Genomic DNA, 26,506 nt, shown 5'->3' with positions numbered 1-26,506 from the left:
TTTTAACAAGGCTTAACAATTTTCAATAGTACAAAAGTTCGCATAATCAAACAACATTTTTGTGCATTTGGATGAATGCACGAATAATTTTCCAATCGATTCCAGTAAGAATGTTGAAAATCAATTGAAAACAAATCGACCTTTCCGTTCATAGATTTTTAATTTACACCCCTAGGTGGTAGGCTAAAGAAAAACATAGTTCTATGCCAAAAATATATGATTCCAAATTTCGACATGTTCAAGAACGAGTTCGAGAGTTGTAAGCATCTCGTAAACAAAATGCGTTCGAAATGCAGTTAACTGAAACGGGATGGAACCCAAGCATGGGAGGACCGATGGCTTCCTTCTGCATATAACCGCATTTCTGGAATGCCTCACAGAATATCATTAATTTTTCAATTAACCTGCAAATATTTATTGTGAAACTGCTAAACCAGCATCAGAGCGCCTAATTTAAACAGTTTGCACAATAGGTTTCGCCGTGAAACCTTTAAATCGGTTCAAACTTGCTATTTTTCACATCGATCTCTCTCGGTGTTGTTTATATTACTGCACCCGTAGCTACTAGAACATTTTCCACTAATACCGGCACGTAAAAGTCGCGTAACCACTTAAACTACGGATACTTTCCTCTTCACACTAATAAACAGCGCAATCGTAACTAATTTCGTAACTAATCGGCCGATATGGGCCAGAACTTTGCTTTTAAAGTGAAGCACCTCGCAAAATTCCGGGTTTTGTTTTTTCTAGTTTCAAGTCAACTGCGTGTGTCAAATTTTGCACTCGTGTTGCCAGCTCTGCCAGCAGCAGGTTGCGCTAGCATATAGAAATGTTCAAATTGATATATTAATATAACAACAAGTTATTACAGGTTTATATTTTGTGAAACATTGTAGTTTTTATAATAATATTAGTATTATAACTATCGTAAGCAGCGTCAATTATAAAAAAAAAATACAAATATAGTCTGTAACATTCGCCATTTCTATTCTAACTCGTTACAAAAGTATTGGATGCTGCTGCTTTGAAGTTGAATCTTCTTCTGTTTGTTAATTTGCCCCCTTCTAGGCATTAATTGAGGTAAATCTCAATTTGTTACACCTATTAAGCCAATTCGATTTTTACAGAGTGATAGGAATTTTTCACTTTAAAATTAAACACCTCTATAAAGCTCGTTATCATTCAAGTAAAGAAATTTTATCAAGCGTGTTACGTGTATCGAATAGCTAAAAGAATCAACTTCGCAGTCCAAACAATGTCCGTTGGGGTTCTGCTGGTCGATTATTACATTTGTTAACGTAAGGACTCAAATATTGCCCTTATAACGCGTAGGATTTTTACAAACATGATCTCATATTATTGCTCAAGATAACTTCTACTATTTCAGCATGTTTTTATATTTGAGTCATTCCAATAAACCGCCAAGCATTAAACATAGAATCTTATGCTGAAAAATCAACCATACCTGAAAGATATACATTTGTGTTTGATATGTTTACGGTATGGTTAGTGGGGTATTAAAGTGGATGTTACTATGTCATAATCCTACCGATTGGTCAGTCAAACGACTTTCATGACACGTTGCTCCTGAGAAAACATTTGTCGCCCTGCAAGAAAACATCTCTCAGCGCCTTCATAAATCTTTTACTATATCAAATTTACAGCTTCTTTTTCGGCAAATGTGTCACTCACTATTCGTGAAGTGTTAAAGCCGAATTCCTTCCGCATATCGAGATCCTCTTTATTACAGAGCCAGCACCAAACCGGCTACAGCTCCATCATCAGTATTCGAGTGGCACGCCAAGTCAAATTTATTTCCGGAGATTTTTACGACATCCGAGCTATCAACGGTCTGTGTAAATACCCCCTTCCCCGCGCTGAAACCAGATAAATTGGTCCAATTTTGCTCGCACACCAAAGCAAACTGATTTATCAGGCACGGAAAGTAGTTGTTATAAAACAATGTTGGCACCACTGCAAGTCAGCCAACCAAGCAAATAAAGCAATAAAGCATTCCTCGCATTTCCACGGTTCCCCGGGACTCGGGCACACGGATCGCAGTCAAATGCTGTATATTCGGTCCACCTTATTCGCACGGATGCGTGCTTTATCTTGCTCCAAGAAAATCGCATTCAATATCGAAATAAATCCTCTTCGCACCCATCTTCATCGTGTATTCTGGGAAATCCATGCCTCACAGGACCATGTCGAACAGAATTATGAGCTTATATAGAAGTTGATGGTCATAAAATATTAATGAACTGCTATCGTTCATTTCCTCTCTTTCTCACTCCTTCTCGTTTTCGGTTCGGTTCAAGTGCGCCACAGGAAGGCGTGGGGGTGTCCTTGATGCGGAATAATGGACCGGTATAGAGGATCAATCCCGGGAAGTCGCAACGAAGAGGCAGGATAATGCCTGGCGCAAAGAAAAAAAAAATACCCGAGCACCGAACCGCTTGGTGCCTGGTTCCGCATTTTGCGAAGGCAGACGCCAGGCTAATGCTGTCCTCGAGATCCAATTCCTGCAACAATGAAATCAATCGCTAAATAGGCTCAGAAATGGGAGGAAAATATTTGATTAGCCTAGTTTGTGCTGCCGGAAGTACTAGCCTGATCCGATTGGTTGATTCCAATCGATTGTTCGAAATTGTTACTGCTTATTGTTGTGATGCCACGTGACATGGTCAACGAGGAGAATTGAAATGTTGTTCCGGAGGTTCGAAGAACGCACACAATGACTTCATTGCTAATCTTTGGTTGTCGGGTATAAATTTCGTTCATCGACTCTACGTGTTCAAATTTTAATGATGCTCTCTAATAATGATTGTCTTGCTGAAATTCCGATGACTTGAATGAGAGCGTCACCGTATGCTGAATCTTCCGTTGTCGGAGGAGTACCCCGCATCAAATGTCGATAATTTTAGAACAAGCTCTTGACGGTTTATTGGCAACAAATTGCCGCAATCTCCATAGCTGTTTAGTTAACATTTCTTATAGTATCATATTGATATAGGAAAAACGAGTTTAATTTAATGAAAGTCGTTTCCATTTCTGTGGACTAAACTCAAATCGTCATTTTGCTACGCAATTCAGGAAATTTCTTCAATCACGCATTACTTTCCGATGCGGAATCTAGCTTCAAAAATTGCTATGTATTGAAAGCATTTTACGAAATGGTCATTTGGTTCGACGACATCATCAGCAGCTTTGAACACAAGTGCCTCCACTGCAGTCCTTCAATCAATCGCAACTGTCCAATTGCTTGCGTTAGCCAAGCCAGGGAAGCTAAGACAAACGTTCGAGTGCAAAGCAACGGCATGCCATCTTTCCCCACTCAAACTCGGTTCTACCATCTCCGAATGGAATAAATTTCGATCCTTCTCCTCAGTGGAAACTTCAAGCATTTTCTCGCGCGTTCCGTCTCGCTCACTGACAAATACCGAGCGTGATACTGCCAGGTGGAGCGATTTTCCCAGCGCACACAGCCAGGCGAAATGAAAAATTAATTACGACATCATTTGCAATTATTTTCGATTCGTATTGTGATGCGCATATTTTTTCCTGCTGCTGGCAGGTGGTTGTTTATTCGGAATGTTTTCCCTCTGAGTTTATAAACTTCATTTGCATTCCTTGATTGCTTTCGAATGATTTTTTTCTCTCTCCCACACACGTACACAGAAACTGATTGCCGGCAATCGGAAAAATAACCCCGCGGCAAGGGTTCCAGTTGTGGTTTAACCATGAAGTTAGAATGAACTTTAAATTCAAATAAAAATTACTTCTGCAGAGTTTCCGGCTGCTGTTGTCAGGTAAGATTAATTCAATTAAATCTTTTCTCCAATGAAACAGTTCCACATACGCCTCAGGCGAGTTGCTCGGCTGTTTCCAAATCGCACAATTCCCTTGTATTAGGTGCCAATTTAACAAAACTCTTTTCATTGACAATCACAAAGCACTCCCTTCACAAAGCTCGGTTTTTAATTACTACCACAAAGCACATCTACGTGGTATGTGTTCTAACCTCCGCTTGTCATCCCCGATATTCCGTCGTCGTTTTTCGTCGTTCACCTTGCTGTCGGTTGGAAGCTACTTTTGAAGTTGTGCCGTAAGCTTGTAAGTTTCTTCGAAAATCGCAAAAAAGCCACCCCACCTCCCCCCAAACCCCCATCCGGGGTACCAACGTACATCGGCTCACGAAACTCAATTTTCTCCGTATGCTTGTGCCCTTTTCTTTGCTCTTCGTCCTGAATCCTGATTACGACAGGGATTACGCTTCCTGCCGATCTTGCCTACTCCCGGTCCCCACACAAGGCGTCATCCACCCACCATGCTTCTTATTCTTTCGCCGGGAGACAGGCACACGTTTCGAATCCGCACTCCCGACGACGGATGAACAACTGACGACTGTATCTTACATCGATTTTCATTAAATTAATGATGATTACAGCAACAACGGTGATGAGAACGCGTGAGGTTGTCATGCGGTGCTCCGAGTGTCGGTAAGAAATCTGGCGCGTGTCGAACTCCAATATTCAGCCCTTAGCACCCTGCTGCTGTCTTCAGCCGTCAACCGCCTCGACGTAACTGAAATCGATGCTGCCGATGACGATGTTGATGGTGCAGATCAAAAGGTGTTTACAGCGTTTTTACTGCCATTCACAACGCGTGTATCTTTTACTCCCCCTCCTTTTTTTTGCTTTGCAAGACTTTGGCTTTGGTTGCCGTTGATGAGGAAAGTTAGCCTGGCGTGTACGTACGTACTTACGGTGTGGAAAGCAAGCTTTCTATTTGGTTTATGAGGATTAACAGTGGGATGTGATATTTCAGACTTTTTCCGTTCGATTCATCGTTGCCTACGAAAACGTATCAACCCGACGAACGACCGACTTCGAAGAGTAGCTTGAATTTTTGTTGCCATTTTGATCCTGAAATTGGCAAGATGAAATGGCTTGGTTTTCTAAGGAGACCGATATTGGCATGATTCTGGCGGTATCGAGTGAATGATTGTAGTGTGAAACAAATCTGCAGCTGAAACTTTACTACGTACTTTAATTAATTTTGACCATTGGAAAGTCGACGTCTGTACGAATGTAATGAGGTTAAAAGTGTCACACTCTTCATCTTTGGAATACGATTCACACGGATATCGTGTAACATGCAATATAACTTAGCCCTTATTTAAAGAACTAGATGTGTTTTCAATAATCGAAAATAAATTTCATAGGAAGCCGTTGATAACAAAAACATAACAATTTAAATATTTTGTTTCGAAGCAGCGCTGATGGCGAATGAGGGCTTCATAAAACCAAAATCAATTTTTTTAACAAATTAGAACTATTCCAGTTGGGACTATTTATTACATTATTTCTACCATATTTTGAAAATTTTCTCAGCTTTCTCAACAACACAGGATTTATACCTAAGCAACAAAACTGGTTTTATCAAAGTTTTATAGCACTGTTCTGACTGTATTAATCGATATAAAACTTTGATAAAATTAATATTGTTACTAGAGATACCATATTTCATGCCTTAAAATTCAAATAATTCACGTGAATACCTGAATTTTCACGCTTTCTCATGCAAAGTTGGGGATTTCTTAGGAACGTCGAAAGTCGATGTAACGTTTACGGTAAAAAAAAATGGACAAAAATGGCCGATTTTTCATGGGTTTACCTTTAATCGCATTGACGAAACAACTCATGCATTATCAATCATAGTGACCCATGAGTTAGCAAGAAAAAAAAATCACAGCTCTATCAGTCAAACTCTAACTGTGATGGCGAAAAAGTGAAGCTACTCCGTTCAGAAGTGTGCGCGTTCAAAGAACGGTACCTCGCCGCGTCAAAAACGGACATCGTACGGCACTTTGTGGACGCCAGGTATGCCCGTTCCGGCATCTACAATATCTTGACACTATTGGACTATGATCAGAGCATCGAAAGAAAGCCCAGTTCCGGACGACCAACGATCCTGAGCGACAAGAAGCTTCAAAGGTTGCAGAAAAGGAAGACCGAGGGAAAAGTGGCTAAATCGCTGCATGCACTTGGCCGGGAGGTTGGTACATGCGGTAAAACAGTGAAAAAGTATCTGGAGAACATGGACATACATGCCAAAAAGCGGCAGTCCCGTCACTGGTCTTGGAGCTGCAGGCAATGACGCAGCGATAGCGGTTGAATGAGATGGTTAAGTCGATTCTCCCGGCGAATCGCGATGTGACAGTGGTGATGGACGACGAGACCTATCTCACCCTGGATGGCAACGACTGGCAGGGTACTGCGTATTTCACTTCTCCCACGAAGAAAGTGAGCTTCGAGGTGAAATTCATTTCACACACCAAGTTCCCCAAGAAGATGCGGCTGTGGCTGACAATCAGCGAGAAGGGGATGTCGAAGCCGCTTTTCTTTCGCTCCGGGCTGGCCGTGAACGGGGAAATTTACAGTACGAAGTACCTGCCAGAAGTTGCGTCGGTCATCAAGAAATACCGTAAGGGCGAAGACGCAACTTCTGGCCAGATTTGGCGTCGGCCCACTACTCGAAGCGATCGTTGGAGGAGATGGAGCGGCTGAATATCGATGTGGTACCGAAGTCGGCGAATCCGCCCAACGTCCCGCAGTTGCTTCCCATCGAGAATTTCTGGGCAAACTGGAAGCGCAAAATCTATTCCAACAATTTTGTCGCGAAAACGGAGGAGGAATTAATAAAAAAAAACGAAGAAAGCGCTTAAAAACATGCCTACACGCATGTTTTCGTCCGCCATGGCAAATGTTCCGGTTAACTGCCGGAAGACCGCACGCAAGGGCGTAATATTTTTTTGCGAGGAAGATAACATGATTACCTTTCATAGAATATTTATCCAACTCAATTATCTGTCTTAGTTTTTTTTCATCACCCTCTGAAAAAAGTCCATTTTTTTACCGCAAACGTGAGTTTTTGATCACTTTTTTAAAAAATCATCTCAGATCAAGTTAGAAGCTCAAAATAAAATTCCTGAATTTCAAATAATTTTAATCTAACATATTCCATCCTTTTTATTTTCATCCTTGATACGCATGAAAATTAAATCTTTCTACTAAATTAATAAGTTCTTTTACAAAAGTGCAGGTTTTTTGCGTTGTGTTTTGGCTTTTATGTGGAAAAACATCGGTATCGATACCATTTTCTAATCCAAGATGGCGAATCCAGTTTTCTAGAAAGCAAGAAAATTAAGAAAAATGCATCAATGTTTCATTACAGATATGTTGCCAAAAATTTCCAAATAGACTTTAAAAACTGTGTGAAACCAAAAAAAGCTAGATCTTCTATAATAGGGTAATCGCTCCATTATTCATCTTATCAGCTTAGTGCACCTATATTCATCTTATTTCTCTCTTTTGTCCAATTTACCGTCAAATTTCTACAAATTTTTGAAAGTCTATTTGCTTCTCGATTTTCTCAAGTGGCTGAAAGTTTAACGTTGAAAATATGGTAAAATTTGACGATAAGTTGATCAAAAAGGCGTGATGAGATGAATATAGGTACTAAGATGAATATAGGAGCGGTTACCCTATTAATATTTCAAGAAAATTGAAAACAGTGTCCGGTATCATTTAGATTCCAAATGACGTTATAAAACTTTGGAAAAACGTGCGATTACCGATATTTTTGTAATCAGGATGACATTCGGAGGCTGGAAAATTATGTCTAAGAGATTGATGGAGTAGTGCTGAAAATTTTTAAACACCACTAAATCAAGCACAACATTGAATACAACATAATTAAAATACAGTCGAATCGCTTCATAACGACATCTCAAGGGACCATCGTTATAGAGAAATGTAGCATTTTAATGAATGTAAAGCAGAAGGGACTATTGAGAATGTTGCTATGAAGAGATTTGTCGCTATATAAATTGTCGTAATAGAGGGATTCGACTGCATAGAAATTGAGACGATGAAATATCTCAGATATTTCCGGTTCATACTCGGCCTAGACCGAGTAAATTTTACTGGTACTTTACTAATAAATATGTCGGAGGGGATTTAAAGAGAAACGTACAAGCACACATGTTCAACACTACAATACTCACAGTATTGGATTGCGACACATATTTATCAGCATATCTTTCCAACCAGAGGTAGAATATGATTATTTAGAAAAGTAACGGCTAACCAATCACAAGTTCGCTTCCGATTCGCGATGTTTATTTTAGATTCATGTTAGAAGTGGTTTTGCCTTTTTTAAAGTTATGTCATTTCCACAGTTTCGTAAGACGCACAGAGGTTTTATTCCGCATGTAATACGAATGGACGAAACATTAATCTCACTTTAATTGACAAACAATGAAATTGGACTGATAAAGTCACGCAAAAAAATACACGTATCGTATTGCGGCTTGGGAGGAAGAAAATCAAATTCTTCTCGCGTCGGATGGAAGCAGATATCAGGACATGCTGTACTCTCAGCCACGCAAAAATTTTTTACGCCGTTGCGTGTTGCATTTTGTAGCTGTGCGGCTGGGAGACAAAATTCTGTTAATGTCGGATGGAACCAGACAGCAGGAGACGCCGTAATTCTAGCCACGAAACACTGTCGCATGTTACGTATTTGTATTTGATGTGATATTTGTTGACTTTTGTATAGCCCAAAGATTGTGTTCCCGGTGAATTAGTTATAATATTCTGTCGACCGTAGACAAATCACTAAAAAATCGTACAATGGCATGCAGCTCAGTTCTGATTGGTCGAAATCTGCGTTTCGTCAAGGTTGGACAATTTTCGATAGTACAGTTCGCATAATTAAATTACACTTTTCTATATGTGGACGGAGGCTAATTCTCTAATAGATTGCTGTCAAAGCGAAAGAAATTGAACTACTAATCGAGTGACAAGCAATTCAAATTGGACACGATTTCTTCACGACTCCATTGTTTCGAATTTAAAGCTTCTTTTCACACTCCTACAGACCATCCTTAAAGACGTAAATTCTTCGTCAGAAAAACAAAAACAGTTACCACGGAAAGCGATCATTAAAATAAAAGTTAAAGATTGATAGCATAAAATTTAGATTTATAAAGTTTCAAATCTTATGAGACATGACACAACACCTCCGATTTTTACAACAAAATTAAAAACCATAAGTGTTGTGTCTTGTCTTATAAAAAATCGTTAATTCTTACGTTTTTTTTATTCTCGCTTATTCTCCGTCGGTCTAGTTCCGCCACCGTTGTTGTACCAATCACCGACGCCCAGGGAGGTGACCCCCCCTCGGACCCTAACTTACGACCCGGTAATTAACGGACCGGCGCCAACGGCTTTACTTCCTCATGCGATGGAAAGCGTGATCCCAGAGATTTTTCGCCTCAGAAAATCTCCCGGTGTCGGCTAGGATTAAATCTAGACCAGTTGGGTTGGTTGTAAGTGGATCACGCCACCCCACAACCATCGACACCTATGTCGGCGGTGGGATTCGAACCCAGGCGTCGAGGGTGGTTGACGGAGACGTTATCAACCACGCTAAGCCCCCGCCTAAAGATATAAAATTATTAGAAAACATTTTTTTTGGATATCCAAGCAACTGGTCACGTTCATGTATTCTCTGAATTCCTAGGCTTTTTTTCAAATGCATCGTCCAGAATGCCCAAAATTGACACAGAGATATTAGCAAAACATGGAACTAAATTTAAGCGATTTGGTGTAATTTTGACGTTTTTCCCTAAAATGCTATAACTCGGAGTTTGCTCACTCTGCTTAACTCTAAGTGATGAGTGTTTTTCGCGTAAAATATCAACAAGAACGCAATGAAATAACCCGAACTCAAAAGAATTTTACTCATTTGCTGAAAAATGAAATTTAATTTTTTAATGCATAATATAACATATCTGGCAACACTTCCCCTTAAAATATTTTTTTTATACATTCCTAGACTAATTTTCTTCAAAATGCAATTCCTAGAAAGATCCTTAATATAACACATCCAGAGATATGAAAAAACTTAGGAGAGAATTTTCTGGTGTTTCAGCGGGCAGTATTTTTTTGTATTATTGAAACAGAAGTTTGTCTACTGTCCCACGCGTCGGCTGAGTGTATTGAGCCTTCTTTCGGGATTATTAGGTTCCTGTTTAAATACACTCAGCCGACGTGTGGGACAGTAGACAAACTTCTGTTTCAATTTTACAAAAAAAAGGCTGCATGCCGAAACGCCAGAAAATCCAAAATCACGAATCAAAAATAAAAATGTTATAATTCGGGTTTTGTCCATAATACCATGAGGAGATAAATGTCTGCCGTGTAAAAATTTTTCTCAGGAATAGTTGAGATTTTGATTTCAAATTTAAAGTTATCGAATTTGAAATCAAAATCTACTCAGTTGCAGACAAATGCAATTTTTTTTCGAATGCAAAAGAACATATCCGGCAACATTGCCGCTCAAAATTATTATTTTTTTTTAGATTTCTTGATTAATTTTCCCATCGATATATTTCTATGGATTATGTATTTGTAGCCATAATTAAAGGAAAAAAAAAAACTTTTTCCGAATACTGGCGCTTTTATCAAAACATGGGTGGGTTCTATGGAGCACGGAGTGGTTCAATCAGCACCACAGTTGGGATTTTTCATTTTCGTTAACACGTCTTTTCTCTTTTTTGCACACCTGAGGTAGATTTGCCGGCATATGGTGTTAACCAACACATCTGTGAATTGATGAGAGATTTTCGCTCAAAATAGGATGCTTGGTGCACATGATCTTTAAATTTGATATAAACGCGCGTTGTTGTTTAGTAAAAGAGAAAAATAAAGAAATTTTTGTTTGTTTAAATGTTCGAAATGATTGGTTTGTTTCAAATTTGATTTTTCTCAGGAGATTGGTCATTTTGACGTGGGACTACGTCTTTAATTCCTATACATGGATTCATTCTGTAAAATTGGATATGAAACTGCAAATGTTGCGTCAGATTTCAAACGTTAATAACAGCATAACCACATGATGGATAACAATAACCAATATGTTGTTGAATAGATAAAATGTATAACAATTTTGTATTTTGCTAGTCATCACTCTAATTTCATTGATAAGCGGTAAAATTGAAAGAAAGTTTCAATGACAAATTTAGGCGAACAATGAACCAATTACATGCGAGCATTCATAGCACAGACGACGTGAATGGACACCATCCGTTCCCTGTGATATTCTCTGTATCAATATCGAAATAAAAATTGACAGAGTTCCCCCGTCCCAATAGGTCAATTTATTTTTGCTTCCATGAGCTTAGACTAATATGATGTCTCGGAGGTAAAAGTTTTCCGAAAAGTTTTAAACAATCCCCATTCTTGAACAATTTCTAAACCTGAGTGCAGAACCTAATAAAAACTGATGTCTTGAAAGAAAATATGCCGGTAAAAGCAACAGTACCAGTGGAGTAAAGAGCCGCAGGTCTCTCGTCGTCTATGATTGCAGTGGTACACTTCTATTCGAGGAAAAACTGCAATGCTGCTGTTGATGGTGATTGAAAGTTTATCTCATAAATATGATAACCATAAATTACTCAACAAAAATTGTAAATTTTGGCAACGGATATTTATTTAATTTAATCTTCGATATTCACTAAATAATCGTGACCGGATATTATTGAAAGAGTAAATTCCCATATATACACATTCAGAGAAGAGTAAGAGCCTGCGAATGCTTGTGAATTTTCGTTTTATTTACTAATATTCATCCAGAATCTCTTTTTACATTTCAAAATTGTTAGATGATATATTATACTTCTAAGCTTTACCATAATAAAAGTATATTAGCTGTCTTCGTAAAACAGCGAATGTAGTTGTAGACAAATGAAAAAAAAGTCAATCAAAAAACAAAAACGGAATTGTTGATTGCTACGATTTTTTGCTGGAACTTGTTAATAATTTTGTTTACCATATCTTCTTATGTTTGCCAATTAATGAACTTTTGTAAGGGCTTCCATATTATTTTGAAAGTAAGATCCATATTATAGATTTAATTTAATCAGAGTAACTTAAGACAAAACCATTCATTATGATAACGTAAGTATTATTGGGTTTGGTTTTTGAGGATATAGAGTTAATTCTGACTTTGACGCATTACGAGAAATTCTTGGTGCTTCTTCGACAAGCACGATATGCTTGTGCCTCGTCAAATACATGTTGTTTGCACACAAAAAATACTTCAGGCATAATATCGCCAAATATAAACGATATTCTTTCGAGTGTTGTTGAATTCTGTCTGCAGACTCTGTATATTTTGTAATAAAAAATCTCCTAATTACAGTGTTTAGTCTCACGTCACCATTCCATACATCCCTAGGGCTGTATACCTTGTAGTATTTTAACTCAAAACTGAACAAAATTGAAATACTACCGTCGTGCCTTAATTACTATACATAACATAAAGATTAGGCCGATACAAAATTCATTTTCATTTCCCCCCCCCCCCCCTTAAAAAATTTTGAAAATTAAAAGGGGAAGGAAAAAAGTTCAAGCCGTTTTGTTAATATTATTGACTTTTCGACAGCGTGTATGCTTAATTTAGCAACAAACAAGTTTGGTGACAGTGAAAGTATCATCAAAAGGCAAGCCAAATGATTAATAATGATAATAATGTGATGTTTTTCAACACACTTTTGCATGCAAGTCACAAACGTCGTAACTTGCATACAATATTTTATGAAAGCTATTAGCTCTTCTTTCTTCTCATTGTAATTTATTGTTTGCCCTCCCCTTAGCTAACTTTGATAACCGTGGACATAAACACTATTCAAAATTTGTATTAACCTTACTCTGTTTGGTTTGACTATTTTTTCAGATATTTTGTACGTTGTATCAATGTCCATTTTGCCTTCTATTTGAATGTGGTTTTTTTTCACACTCCTCCAAGCTTTTGAAACGCTTCTTCTAATTTTTTCTCGAATTCAACTAGAATAGAAACAATCATACCCATACCCAACGCAAAAAATATAAACTAGAGAAAACAGAAGAATTTAAACCACCGGCATGAGCACTAAAGGGTCGAAGTTGTTATAACTCAAACATTGAGCTTAAGCGCAAAGTAGTTTTAGCTTTGATTTCATTTTTTTGCAATCAAAGAAATATTTTGATTTTTTGTCAAAATAGAGATTTTTTTTGTATTGCCTTGCGATATAATTTTTCTTTTCAATTGTTGGTTATTGCGGTATAGAAATACATTATAGGTATAATTTGATAGGTATAGAAATACATTATAAGCATTCTTATTTTTTTATTCTTGCACCTATAGTGGCAAAATATTGGTGAAGTCATAGAGGTTTCCTGTAAATATTGATTCATATTTCAAATCAATGAACTTTCCATTTACAATTTTCATTTACATCATTTACATCATTTACAAAATTGTTTTCAGTGTATATATTTTTTATGCTAAGAGATCAATTTCCTGCAACTGTCCACAGACTACATTTCAACAGATATCAAAGTTTTCGAGATAAAATTTTTGAAACATTCCAAAGAGAAAATATTAGCATCTTCTTTTCTTAATCGTTTTATCAATACTATTCTACATTGTGAACAGAAGTAGTCGAATCTGAACCTTTGCTATTTACCCATTTTCAAATTTTTGTAAGGTATTTACAAAAATATATTTTTTTCAATCATAATAGGTATCACTATAGTATGAATTATGAAAATTATCGCTTTTCGTAAACCCAAATAAACTGCAACTAACTTATACGATTATTGACAATCATCGCTTGTAGTCCACACTTGCCTAAAATTATTACAAATTCGATGTGCCCGCAGACAGACGTCCAAGCTGAGTTCCAAACTTGTGTAAAGTTTTTTGTAGTAGCAATCCGTAACCAGATAGCGCTACCAGTACCGCCAGCCTCGTACATCAGCGAAAAAAAATGTATTGTAGCGATAAGGTCACCAGGCGGCGCTGGTGTACAAGTGATTTATAACGCAATTTACTTTAAAAAATTTACACGGAAATTTTGATCAATGTTGTTCTTGCTTGGACGTCTGTCTGTGATGTGCCCTCAAACTGTTCATTCCGTAACTATTACTAACAAGGCACGAACTTGCACGAAACGAACAGAAAATTGATTCCACGATAGTTTCGGTATCGATAAGCAAAGCGTTCTTTCTCAGAATGTGACGGATTGAAGCTTGACATGAAACTAACGTCAACATGGCCTTCGAACGCGACAGATTCCATGGCTCAAAGAAGTTCGAATATCATATTCCGTTGCCAACCGGAAGCTAGCTTTTGCATCCCCTCAAGTTATCGTTCTGAGCTGCAGTTTGCAGTTCTGGGAAGCAGCTCTACCGACTGCAGGGACAAGCTCTCAGTAAACTTCCCAACAAATGAAAGATGATCGCGCACAAAAGGCGAGCGAGGTTTGATTTCCACCCGAACTGTGCGCGCAAAGAGTAAACTATTCCGGTGGTGATTATTATGGCGCTAATGGCGACAACGGTGACGGCGATGATTATTATGACTGTGACGACGATGAAGAAGCGATAATTCTATGAAATTGGATACTCTTTCGCAGCCATGGCAGCCGACGTTAGAAGGGATGCTTCTTCTGGAATAACGACTTGACTGCTGGTGAAATATTGTCTCTGATTTGCGATCGGAAAACGTTACCCCGGGAAACAGGGAATAATACTGCAGGAAAGGATAATTACGGTACGATACTGATACCATAGTTACTGCTAGTAAATTGATTTAATCTAACACTTGAATGGAAATCCAGCCAAGTTTTCGGTTCGTATCCAACCACAAGCGACAGAACTCTTGTGTTTGATAAGCGGGCGCCACATTCACTCCAAACACTCAAACTGAATGATATTGCAATATAAATAGTATCGAACATTAAAGCAAGGGGGAAAATGCTGAAAGTTGTCTATACTCACATAGTTCTGCTGCAGGTCCGGATGGTTCCGCTGGATGCCGTCGTCAAGGATCGACACCACGACGCCCTTCCCCGTGTAGCCTTTCTGCCAGGCCGGACCAACGTTCATGTCGAGGCCATCCTTGGCGCCACCATTCTGTCGGGTAGTGTGGGTGGGAGCAGGGCGCGCATGAATCGGGAAAGAAAAACAAGTAAAAATACATATTTAGTGATACGCAAATTACGCGCCAAACGTCGCATCCCATTTGGCCAACGGCTTCGTGGCGTCCGGCCAGCCATTGTGAGCAAAATTACTGCTGCCATTAGTGTGAGCGTGTAATTGCGATCAAGCGAGCGTTACTGGAGCGTTCGGGGAATGATGTTAGTATGCAGAAACAAACTACGGGCACTCGTTTCACTGCTGCATTGTAATGTTAGTTCGGTTGAATTGGATGCTGAAACACCCCAAGAATATAAAAATTTCAGCATTGATTTGGTGACTGCAATATCATGGGCATAATCCTAATTCACCAGAACCATCATATGGTTCAATTTGTTTGCCTTCACAGAAGCTCTAACAGACAAAACATTTCTCTCTATTACCATCAATTGACTCGAATTGCAAATTTATACAACAAACGCTCCAAACAAACTAACAAAGGCGGTGATACAATCTTGATAGCATCAACAAATCGTGCTGCATTCCAAGATGCCCGGTTCCGTTGTTGCTTCTCCACAGCGAGGGAGTGTCGCGGAGCAAGAAAAAAAAGTTCAATTTTCCTAGAAATTTAGATAATCGTAAAAACAATCTAACTCGAAGTTCATGATGCTTTAGTGCTTCGGCTTACTCGAATAGGGTGGCCTTCGGTACACTCCAACGGACCAGAAGCCGAATAAAGGCATCCTTCGGCGCACTGCGAAGACCCTCGAAAGACAATCCCTCCCCCGTCTTACGGCTTCAGTTTTTCCATCTCTAGCCGACAGCTTTTCCACCCGGTGTACGACTACTTTTCACAGAGACAAAACTTAGCCTCTCGGAAGCAAACAAGCAGGCAAGTGTGCAACAAAGGAAGGAAAAACCGAGAGTGAAAATGATAGGCCTCGAGGGCTGGCTTCACCCGGTAAATGAGCTGCGAGTCAAGTGGTTCTCCACTGCACTGTGGTACCTGCCTTTCTTAGTCTTGCCGTGACTGGTTTTGTGTGCTTATTAAAGTAGGTTGGAGGAAGTCTTCGGATAGAGCTTTCCGGTGGTTTATTATAGCAAAGACCCCGATTTAAAAGTTAACCACTTGACAGTGGCTTGCTGGTTTCCGGAAAATTCTGACATTTGTGCATTCATTTGTTTTTGCATTAGTAAGTGAGTAGTAGATACATTTTGCGATTGGACAAAGGAACTTCTAAGTCATCGATCATTAGGCTTTTGCGATTAGTTTGAGCTCCAATGATTTAATTCTTGGCTTCTTGAAGGGGTATTAGCCCCAAAGCCAGCGGCGTTCTTGGTCACATGTCCCTTCCAATAAAGCCTTCTAAATGCCAACATTTAATCGCATGTAAATTAGCCATGATCGTAAGCTTTTACCGCACTGATTTATGCCCTAGCTTGATAACGGCTCCACTCACCTGGCTGCTCGCGTAACTAATTGCTTGTAATGCGGCTCGAATCACAGCCAATCCCGTAGGCAACAGTAAATAAAGTGATTATTAATCTGAACGAATTAATCTTCGACACTGTTTCCGTTGCCGTTTCGTGCAGGGACCACCAACCGGAATGGCAGTTACCACCGTTTGAATGATTACCTAGCTTTATAAAGCGCACACGTGTAAGATGATTCACAGGTTACGACTCTTGGGTGGTTTACCATCGAAAGCATCGTTGCCTGGAGAGGAAAATAATTTATGCACAGATGCAGCGCCAGCAACTGCTGCTGCTGTCGAAAACCCATTTCTCAAAAGCTCAATGTAGCGGAAACAGCCAAACCAGGGCAGTGATCATAAATTTCATGCCGAATGATTGTTGAATAATTTTCCGCCGCGGACTGCTGATGCTTATGCCCAGAACAGAATTGTTACATAATTATCGCCATAATTTATACAACAGATATAATTCATGGCACGTGTAGACCAGATCTGTTAAGCTTCACCCAGTGACACCGCCCTGTCAGTTCGGTGCAAGGTCGACCATATTCCGGGGTTTGTTTGGCGGTTTCGTTCGCTATTGGAGGCGATGCAGATCCTTGCTTCGTTCTCATGCTGTTGCAGCGTAAGCAAATCGGAATCGTTCCGTGTTTGGCGAGTTGGAAAGGATGATTTTCCAACGAAGAACTTCAAAAGATATGTCATAAATTTTAGAGTATCAGTGATTGCAACCGAACCTTGTCATCTGCGTTCCGTGTCGATGGTTTAATAAATTTATGGAACATGCATTTCGCTGACAGAACTAATTAATTTGTTCTTGGCTGAGCTCCGACCGGTTAGAGGCAAGGCAGACTAGGCTTGCCATCGTGCCGCGTTGCTTCGGTTTGATTTAAAAAAGCCTGCATAATTGTTGGTACTTATGTGGCCAGCGAAGCCAACCACGAAAGGATTCCATTTTGCGACGGCAGTGCTCCAGATATTAGTCCGGTCGAGGTGCGCATTTTAAAGCTTGATTATGGCTTGGAATGAAAATGAGAATTTAATACTCGAAAATATAGCAATAATAGCCCGTGCGTGCTAGAAAAAAGGTACTTTATCGTACTTTTTTTAAAATATGCATTTCAATTATATGTCTAATCATTGTTAATTCAGCTGTTGTGGTCACCAATCACATTTCTTCTTTAATTATTTCAAAGATTGCACAAATAATTTGAATATAAGTATGTACAACCGAATTGTTGGTCCATCTTTTCCAAATGCTGTTTGGTCGAGAAATAGGAAAAATTTGTTTTCTCTTCCTATTAAAGGTCCTTATTTAGAATTTTACTTATTTAAAGTATTGACATCAATTTTAATATTAGGTGCGGCCAGCAGTAGGTTCTGGCCAATTTCGTCTCATTTAATACGTGATGTATCAAGCTGAGATATATTTTTATTATATTGTAGCAGGATACTGTTCTCATTTCATTCAAAAAAAAAAAAAAAAACGGTGACTGAAGCGCATCGAGAGTAAAAAAAAGTGCTGCCCTAAGTGCAGTGATTGGGTTTAGAAACGGTAACTATGATGTAAGGAAGTTGTGAAGGAGTTGCTCGATGAGGATTCATGCACAAGCAGGAACAGCTTGCTTCGGCATTAGGAGTTACCTGTTAAGCCATTTACAATGCTATAAAAATGATTCAAAAACAAGGAACTTGGGTTACTAATGAGTTGAAACCAATGGACGTTGCGCGTCATTTTTTCGCCTGTGAACAACTGCGTCGGTGGCGGAAAGCAAAGGTCATCTTCATCGGTTCGAGACGAGTGATAAATAATGGGTTCGTTACAGCGACCTAAACAAAAGAAAGTCATGGAGACTACTCAGCCACATAGTGGGCTGTGCCTGATATACACGCTGCGAAGGTTATGCTGTATATTTGGTGGAACCATGTCGGTGTTATTTACTATGAGCTGTTTTAACCTAACGAAACCATCACTGGGGAGCGGTTTCGACTCTAGTTGATGCGATTAAACCGAATATTGCTAACGGCCACAATACGAGTAGAGGCACGAAAAAGTGATTTTTATGCATGACAACGCTAGGCCTCATAATGCCAAAATCGTTATAACTTGCATAATAACGCTCAAATGAGAAAATGGCTCGAACGAAAAATGATACTAATCGCCAAGTTCACTTTTGCAGAACATTAGAACTCTATCACCAATTGGTTTGGACTAATTTTTTTCTTCCATCTTATGAAGCACGCTGCATGCTCACTAATTCGAATCGCAAAGATTGGGCTGCATACTTTTATACTTTTATGACTTTTATACATCCCAACGGCTTCTTAGAAGACGAAATGGTTTTTTTTTTTTTCGAAAAACCGCTATAGAACAAATTACGCGAAAAAGGTCTTGTCAATTCTACGACAGGCCATTAAAACATTGGTCCACGGAAGCGAAAAAATGCTGCCCTTGAGCTTAAAATAGTTGCCCTTGGAAGATTATAACTTTTGATCATTCCTGGTTAATAAGGCTCCTCTAGTCAGTGTAGAAATGCGCCAACCTACGTCAAAGTGTCGCATGATAAATGCACGCCGGATTCTTCGCTTCAACATTATGATTACGAGAAAACTCATCAAAGTCTTTAAAAAAATGTTGGTGGCTAAGGGCATCAAAATTTACAGGAATGGTTAAAAAGCTATAATCTTCCATTTTTAGGGGCCACACCTGTGTTGACCAGGATGTTAGGGATGAGCAATAGAATAAGTCGGCAGTGGAATGTGATACGCATTTAGATTGTAGAACAGTACCACCGTCTCCCGTAGTTTAATTAGTCAAAACACCATGCCGGAGACAGGAAGATTGCGGGTTCAAGTCCTGTCGGGATGCGGTATATTTTTCATATTTCCAGTTCGCTAATTTTTCGCTTTGCCTTCTGCACACATTGTCTGCCTAATGAACGAGCGTTTTACATACCTTGCTTGGGGAGGGATAAATATAGGCTCTACTCAAGAGGCTTTTAAACTACTCCTGTAGAAATTCTAGCACTGCTGTTCTGTTGCGTTTGAGCATTTTTCTATGAAATTTTTTGTCATTTTTGAATAAAATTGGGATCAGGTGACAATATACAATCTAATGCACCCTGAGCGCAATCCAAATTATAAAATTGTACGTTCTTGTTGATAGAAAATGGAGGTTATGTATAAGAAAACTCATTTTGAATCTTGTAAATGTTTGAAATTTATTTTCGAAAATATTATAAAATCGTCGAGGTTAAATTCTAGGTTCAGGTCCAAATTAGATTCTGGTCCAGTTCGAGATTTTTATCCAGGTCCAAGTGGAGATTATGATCCAGTTTCAGGAGAAGATTTGGATTCATGTCCCGTTTTCGAATAAGATGACAGGTCCAGTTCGGATTTTATTCCTGGATCAGGTCGAGAATAGCATCCAAGTTCAGGTCCAGTTTTAGACTCGGGTCCAGGTCCAGATTAGATTATGGTTTAGGTGGAGATTTGGATTCTGGTCTCAGCAGATTTTTTTTATCCAGGTCCAGGTCGAGATTGAGATCGAGGTTAAGGTCCAGATTTAGATGTAGGTACAAGTCGGGAGTTAGATTATGGTCCAAGACGAGATCATGATCCAGGTTGAAGTTCAGATTATGATCCAGATTTTGATTGAGATTCAAGTTCAGATCTAGGTCAAGAATTAAAGTAAGGTCTAAGTCAAAATTTATTTTCTGGTCCACGCCGAAATTTTTATCTAGGTCCAGGTCGAATTTAAGATTCAGGTTAAGGTACAGATTTAGATTTGAGTCCAGGGCCAGATTATGTCATAGTACAGATAGAGTTTCATCCAGGTTCAGTTCCAGATTAAGATTATGGTTCTGGTCGAGATTTTCATACAGGTCCAGGATGAACCTTAGATTCTGATCCAGGTCGATATCAATCAATTGAATAATTCGAATATTTTGTATTTTCCCCAGATTTTATGTTTTCCTAATACTCACACAAAGGCGTTCCCGGACTTATTCTTTGGCATACAAAGCTGCTACAGAATGTTTCTAAGGTTCAAGGTAAGATTTAAATCAATGTTCAGGTCGAGATTCGATTCTGGTCCAGTTCGTGTTTTTCATCCAGGTCTAGGTCGAAATTTAAATCCTAGCTCAGATTAGATTATGGTTTAGGTGGAGATTTGGATTCTGGTCTCAGCAGATTTTTTTATCCAGGTCCAGGTCGAGATTGAGATCGAGGTTAAGGTCCAGATTTAGATGTAGGTACAGGTCGGGAGTTAGATTCTGGTCCAAGACGAGATCATGATCCAGGTTCAAGTTCAGATTATGATCCAGATTTTGATTGAGATTCAAGTTCAGATCTAGGTCAAGAATTAAAGTAAGGTCTAAGTCAAAATTTATTTTCTGCAAAGCGAGTCAAGCAAAGCGAGTTCAAGCAAAGCGAGTATCACAATATCTTAAGTAAACTTTGCACGATAAGCTATTTTTGAACGTGGATCATTATTAAAAATCCATCCAATTGGACAGGTGATACGAATAATAGGAAATCAACATTCGCTTTCTTGTTCCATTTTCATGGTGGATCTATAACTTGGAGCTCCAAGAAGCAAACATGTGTCACACTTAGCACCGAAGCAGAGAATGTTGCGTTGGTAGACTGTTGTCAAGAATTCCGTTTTGTTCGAAAAATTTTGGCTTTGTTCGAGGATAACCGGGGGGTGATCAAGCAAACGAATTCTGATGATTGCAGATATAAAGACGAACCCGCTACAGTCCGTTAAACTCCAGGATTGTCGTGAAGCTTCTGGTGTACTTACGTCGAGAAGGAGTGTGGGAGTTAGCGACAACCAATAAACACAGCTTATTATTTATTTCGTAACTATTGTAGATACCACAAGTGCTTTCATTTGAACTATCTACGCATTTTAAGAGGTCCAGGTTGAGATTAGGATCCACATCCTGGTCGAGATTTTTATCCCGGTTCAGGTTAAGAGTTAGATTCTAGTCCAGGTCGTGACCATGATTCAGATTAAGATCCTGGTTCAGATCGAGATTTAAAATAAGATCCAGGTCCAGATTTAGATTAAGATCCAAGTCGAGATTTAGATTCAGGTTCAGGTTCAGGTCCAGATTAGATTATGTTCCAGGTCGAGGTCTAGATACATGTTCAGGTTGAGATTTTTAACCAAGTCCAGTTCGAGATTGATATCCAGGTTTAGGTCTAGATATAGATTGTGATCCAGGTTGAGAGTTAAATGCTGGTTTAGATCGATGATCTATATCATCTATGATATAAGTTTGAGTCGAGATTTAGATTCCGTTCTAGGTCTAGATTGGATTCAGGTCCAGATCGAAATTTTGATCCTGATCCAGGTCGAGATTAAGATCCTGGTTCAGGTCCACAGGTAGATTCAGGTCATGCATTCTGGTCCAGATCGAGGTCATAATCCAGGTTCAAGTAGGGATTAATATCCAGTTTTAGATTGAGATTCAAATTCACATTCTAGTCCAGAATAATTCAGGTCTAGGTTCAAACAATGATCAAAGTCAAGGTGAAGATTTATTTTCTAGTCCAATTCGAGAATTTTATCCAGGCCAAGGTCAATATTAGATTATGTTCCAAGTCGAGATCTAGATTCAAGTCCAGGTTGAGATTTGTATCCTGCTCCAGATCAAGATTTTTATCCAGAACTAGCTCAAAATTAGCATCCAGGCACAGCTCTAGATAAAGATTTTGGTCCAGGTTAAGAGTTAAATTCTGGTCCAGGTCAAGATCATGATCCAGATTTAAGTTTAGATTTAGATTCAGTGCCAAGTACTGATAAGATTCTGGTCCAGGTCGAGATTTTCATGCAGGTCCTAGTCGAGATTAAAATCTAGGGTCTGATCAAGTTTTAGGTTATGGGCCAGGTTAAGATTATTATCGAGCTCAAGGTCGAAATTTAGATCAAGGTTCAGGTCAAGATTAATACCAGTCTATTTAGTGATCTAGTTTAGTGATTTCAAAATTACTATTTGCTAAGTATAAATTACAATGGGCCATTTTAGACCGATCACCAACAGTGTTGTTTTCATGGATGAAGAATTGTTTTGCCAAAACTTGAAGTTTGATATGTCACAAGCAAAGATTCAAAACCGTTTTCAATCCAGCCTGTGTCCCTGAAAGGGTATTACCCCACGGTTCGCCCCAATAAACCCCGAACAAAAAAAAAGATGTCCCGTACTGTCCCTCAAACTAGGATAAATTTGCGATTCTTTATAAAGGTTGGATCAAATTCGGTTTAGATCTCGCGGAATGGCAAGTAAAATAATTTTCATATTTTCGGCCTGGGAGGGCTCAGGTACGCAAGTGTTAAATGTATGACCGCAGTTCTACATTCATTTCAAGTGATTAAAAAATGGTGTTAAAATTTTTTCAAGTATGATTGCTTTTTACTAAATGTTACCATATTTTGATTATCGTGCAATATGTAAATTACAAATTTGTGGTTGCTTTTTAGTAATATGATATACATATGAAACCGCCAGATTGATGCAACTAATGTGACAGCCCCGACGGCACTTTTAAGAGCCCCAAAACCACTCATTTGAAGTTGTAAAACAGCGTGGTTGCAACTGAATTCTACATTAAACAAGTAATTTGTTTCAAAAATAGATCTTTTTATCTTTATTCTGCTTTTGGCGCGTAAGGGCAGAAAAAAATTACTACTTCAATTGCATGATTTGAGGCGCTTTTTGCATTTTTGCGCCATTGCATTGGTGTATCACAATAGTGACACCAGTAAGTTTAATTTATCTCCATTGCAGATTGTCGTTGTCCGATGGTACGGGATGCTGCTAGTTCATCTGTTATTTCTTCACACGCTGCAAGCCAGCAAACACATGCAACAAGTACACGCAAAACTAACCATCAGCAGTGCTCAAACAGTTGAAGACTAACGCACCAGATCCGGACAAAATCACTAACATGTCCGGACATGTTTATTAGTGCTGCAAATATGCATGAATGACTGTGCTTTCTTAACGGACGGGGGATATAAAACCTAGTGCTGTGGAAGGTGATCTCCTATCCTGAGGAAAAACATGTACTGAGCGATGACAGTTTTTTGATGACATCCGAAAGCGTCCCTCTATGATAGTGTTGGCACTGGCAAAATAAAGACAGCCGACAGATAAAATATATTGCGACTATAACGTTGCCTTCTAGTTCCCCATAAACGAATGTTTTATTTTTCTTTGCTGTTCACCTTATTCCCATGTCGACGATAGTATGTAAGGTTGTATTTAACATTCGGTATGCGATACACACATTCTTCAGTGCAAAGCCGCTCTATTACCGAGTTTGCTTTCCTTTGCACGAAGGCTGTCGGTAAGGTGCCGAGCAGTCCTTGCGCTTCCTCTTTCCACAGCCTTGTTTTACAGCCATTACACGACATCCATCATAGGCTAAAAAGAGAGGAAAAATTTCCCGGTGGACTCGGGCTGTTACCGAAACGCGCTGTAACCGAAAGTGCGGACACGAACGTCTGTATAAAAAAAAACTTCTTCTCATTTCTACATTCGCAAACCCGAAGACATCCTTTAAACAATGCCGAATCGACACACGGAGTACATTTTCCGTTTCCTTTCGTGATGCTCTGTTGGCGATACGTTCTCAATGTGACTGCGGACTGCCAGCGCGGTTAGGTATCACGAACAAACAGCAACAAAAAATAGCCCCGGAAGACAGTAAAAATGACTGTACCATTAGGATACCTGCTCCCAACGCCAATGCCAGTTTTCTCTGTTGGTTCATCCGGTATGGAAGACTACAAACGAATGAGCGGATATTGCAGCAAAAATCCTTCAAACATATTATAGAGGTTTTACTCCGGGTAATCGAATTTTCCGGATAATTGAATCACAAATATTTTTTCAAATTTGCAATCAACGAAGATGAAATATTTATTTTGTTATGTTACATGAATAATGAAGCGGCGTATTTAAAAATTATTCCTGTGGAAAAACGAGGTAAACTCATGAGAAACGAAAAAATATAACTAGACACTGATCGGTTTCACTTAACTCGTACATGTCCCAAACATACCAGAAGGGACAGAAATAGTAACAAATATGCCGAAAGAATGGTAAAATTTAAATTAAAAAAAAAAAATACTCCGAATAATCTAGTTAAGAATTCCGAATAATCGAATCCAAGGGAATCGAGTTCCAGAATAATCGAACATCCAGATAATCGAGTTCGATAAAATCGCGACTTGCCGCAGCTCGGCTTGCTGCTGGTTGATCAACTTTTCAGTAAATCATAAGCTTACTAAGATGATCGGATAGACACTGAAGAATAAATTTGTGTATGCTCACTTTTATACGTGACTCCTGAGAGTTGTACTTCCGGTGGGCGGTCATTGTGCACTCGAGCGAGCGAAGCAACAACAAAAACAGAAACAAATCACTCAGACAGTCAAGGAATATTTGATTTAGACTGAGACTAAGCGTTCCACCTGATATTTGGCCTTGCCTCCAGCTCTGATTGGTCGAAATTACGTGTAACAAGGCTATACATTTTTTAATAGTACAATAGTTAGCGTCACATAATCACAATTTTTCGCATTTCAATGGATGCATAGCTAATTTTCCAATCGATTGCTGTAATAACAAAAAAAAAACCCGTCGGAAACTGACTGAGTTTTAAGTATTTGAAAGTGGACAATTTTTTCGGTGACGCTTTCGATGTTTCGGTTTTTGATTTGCACCCGTAAAACGTAGTTCAACGTTAAAAAGGGATTCTACTGCATGACAACGCTCGGCCTCATACTGCCAAAGTTGTTATAATTTAGATAGACACCTTCAAATGGGAGAGAAAATTATCATTATTATCAGATATGAGAACTTTAACCTTTTACTACGAATAACTCGTCGCAGTGTTTAAGTGAATTTCGTAATCCAGGTTCAGGTCAAGCTCTGAATGCAAGACCAGGTGGAGATTTATATACAGGTTTGAGGAATGTTTAGATCCAGATCCAGTTCGGGGTCGAGATCTAGATGTAGGTTCAGGTCGAGATTTAGATCTCAATCCAGGTCAAGATTTAGGTCTTGAACCTGGAAAAGGCTTATATTCAGATACAGGTCGAAATATAGATGCATGTCAGTGGCTAGTTTTGATCTAGTTTCAGGTTCAGGTTCAGGTCGAGTTTTAAATCCAGATCCAGGTCGAAATTCAAATCCTAGTCGCGATTTAGATCCTGATTTAGGTAAAATTAATATCCAGATCCAAGTTGAAAATAAATATTCAGGTGAAGATTTGAATCCAGCATTATGTAGAGATTAAGGTTGAGATTTGGTTCAGGTCGAGATTTAGATCCGTATCTCGGTCGATATCTAGATCTAAATCCTGGCAGAGATTTAGGTCCAGATCCAGGCATAGTTTTATTTTCAGATCTTGGTCGAGATTTAGTTAAGGGCTAGTTTTGATCTAAGTCTAGGTCTGGGTCGAGACTTCAGGTTGAGTTTTAGAACCAGATCCAGGTCGAAATTCAAATCCGGTTCAAGGGCGAGATTTAAATCGAGATCTACATTATAATTTAAATCCTTGTTCAGGTCGAGATTTAGATCCAATTCCAGGTCGAGATTCAGATCCAGATACAAATCGAGATTTAAATCCAGATCCAGGTCAAAACTTATACCCTGGTCGGGTTTAGACTAAAAATAAGAGCCAAATCCAGGTCAAGATTTGAATCCAGCATTATGTCAGCAAAGTTTTAATTCTGGTTCATTTCGAAATTTAGATCCAAGTTAATCGCTTGATTTTAACCTAAGTCCAGGTTCGAATCGAGATTTGAACACTGGTCAAGGTATAGATTTAGATCCTGATCCATGTCGTGACTTATATCAGTCAGGTCAAGATTTACATCCAAATTTTATTTGATTTGATATTTGATTTCCAGTTACAGGTCAAGATTTAGCTCCTGGTTCAGAACGAAATTTAGATCTAGATCCTGTTCACGATTTTAATTCA

The 26,506-nt window shown here is 38.9% G+C and overlaps 1 protein-coding gene across 8 annotated transcripts in view; it reads right to left on the bottom strand.

Annotated features, from left to right (window-relative positions):
- LOC129726594 (furin-like protease 2) overlaps window positions 1–26,506 on the bottom strand; it is a 728,980-nt gene that overhangs the window by 123,403 nt on the left and 579,071 nt on the right. For all 8 annotated transcript variants that reach the window (XR_008728366.1, XM_055683492.1, XM_055683490.1 and 5 more), the window contains one exon: window positions 14,892–15,026. Coding sequence is in view for 7 of the 8 variants with exons in the window: in XM_055683492.1 (XP_055539467.1) it covers window positions 14,892–15,026 (135 nt within the window). In the remaining variant the exon portion in view is untranslated. The remainder of the gene's footprint in view (window positions 1–14,891; window positions 15,027–26,506) is intronic.

This window comes from Wyeomyia smithii, chromosome 3, assembly GCF_029784165.1.
Source record: "Wyeomyia smithii strain HCP4-BCI-WySm-NY-G18 chromosome 3, ASM2978416v1, whole genome shotgun sequence".
Lineage (NCBI taxonomy): Eukaryota > Metazoa > Arthropoda > Insecta > Diptera > Culicidae > Wyeomyia > Wyeomyia smithii.
This window is presented reverse-complemented; position numbering and strand designations above follow the sequence as displayed.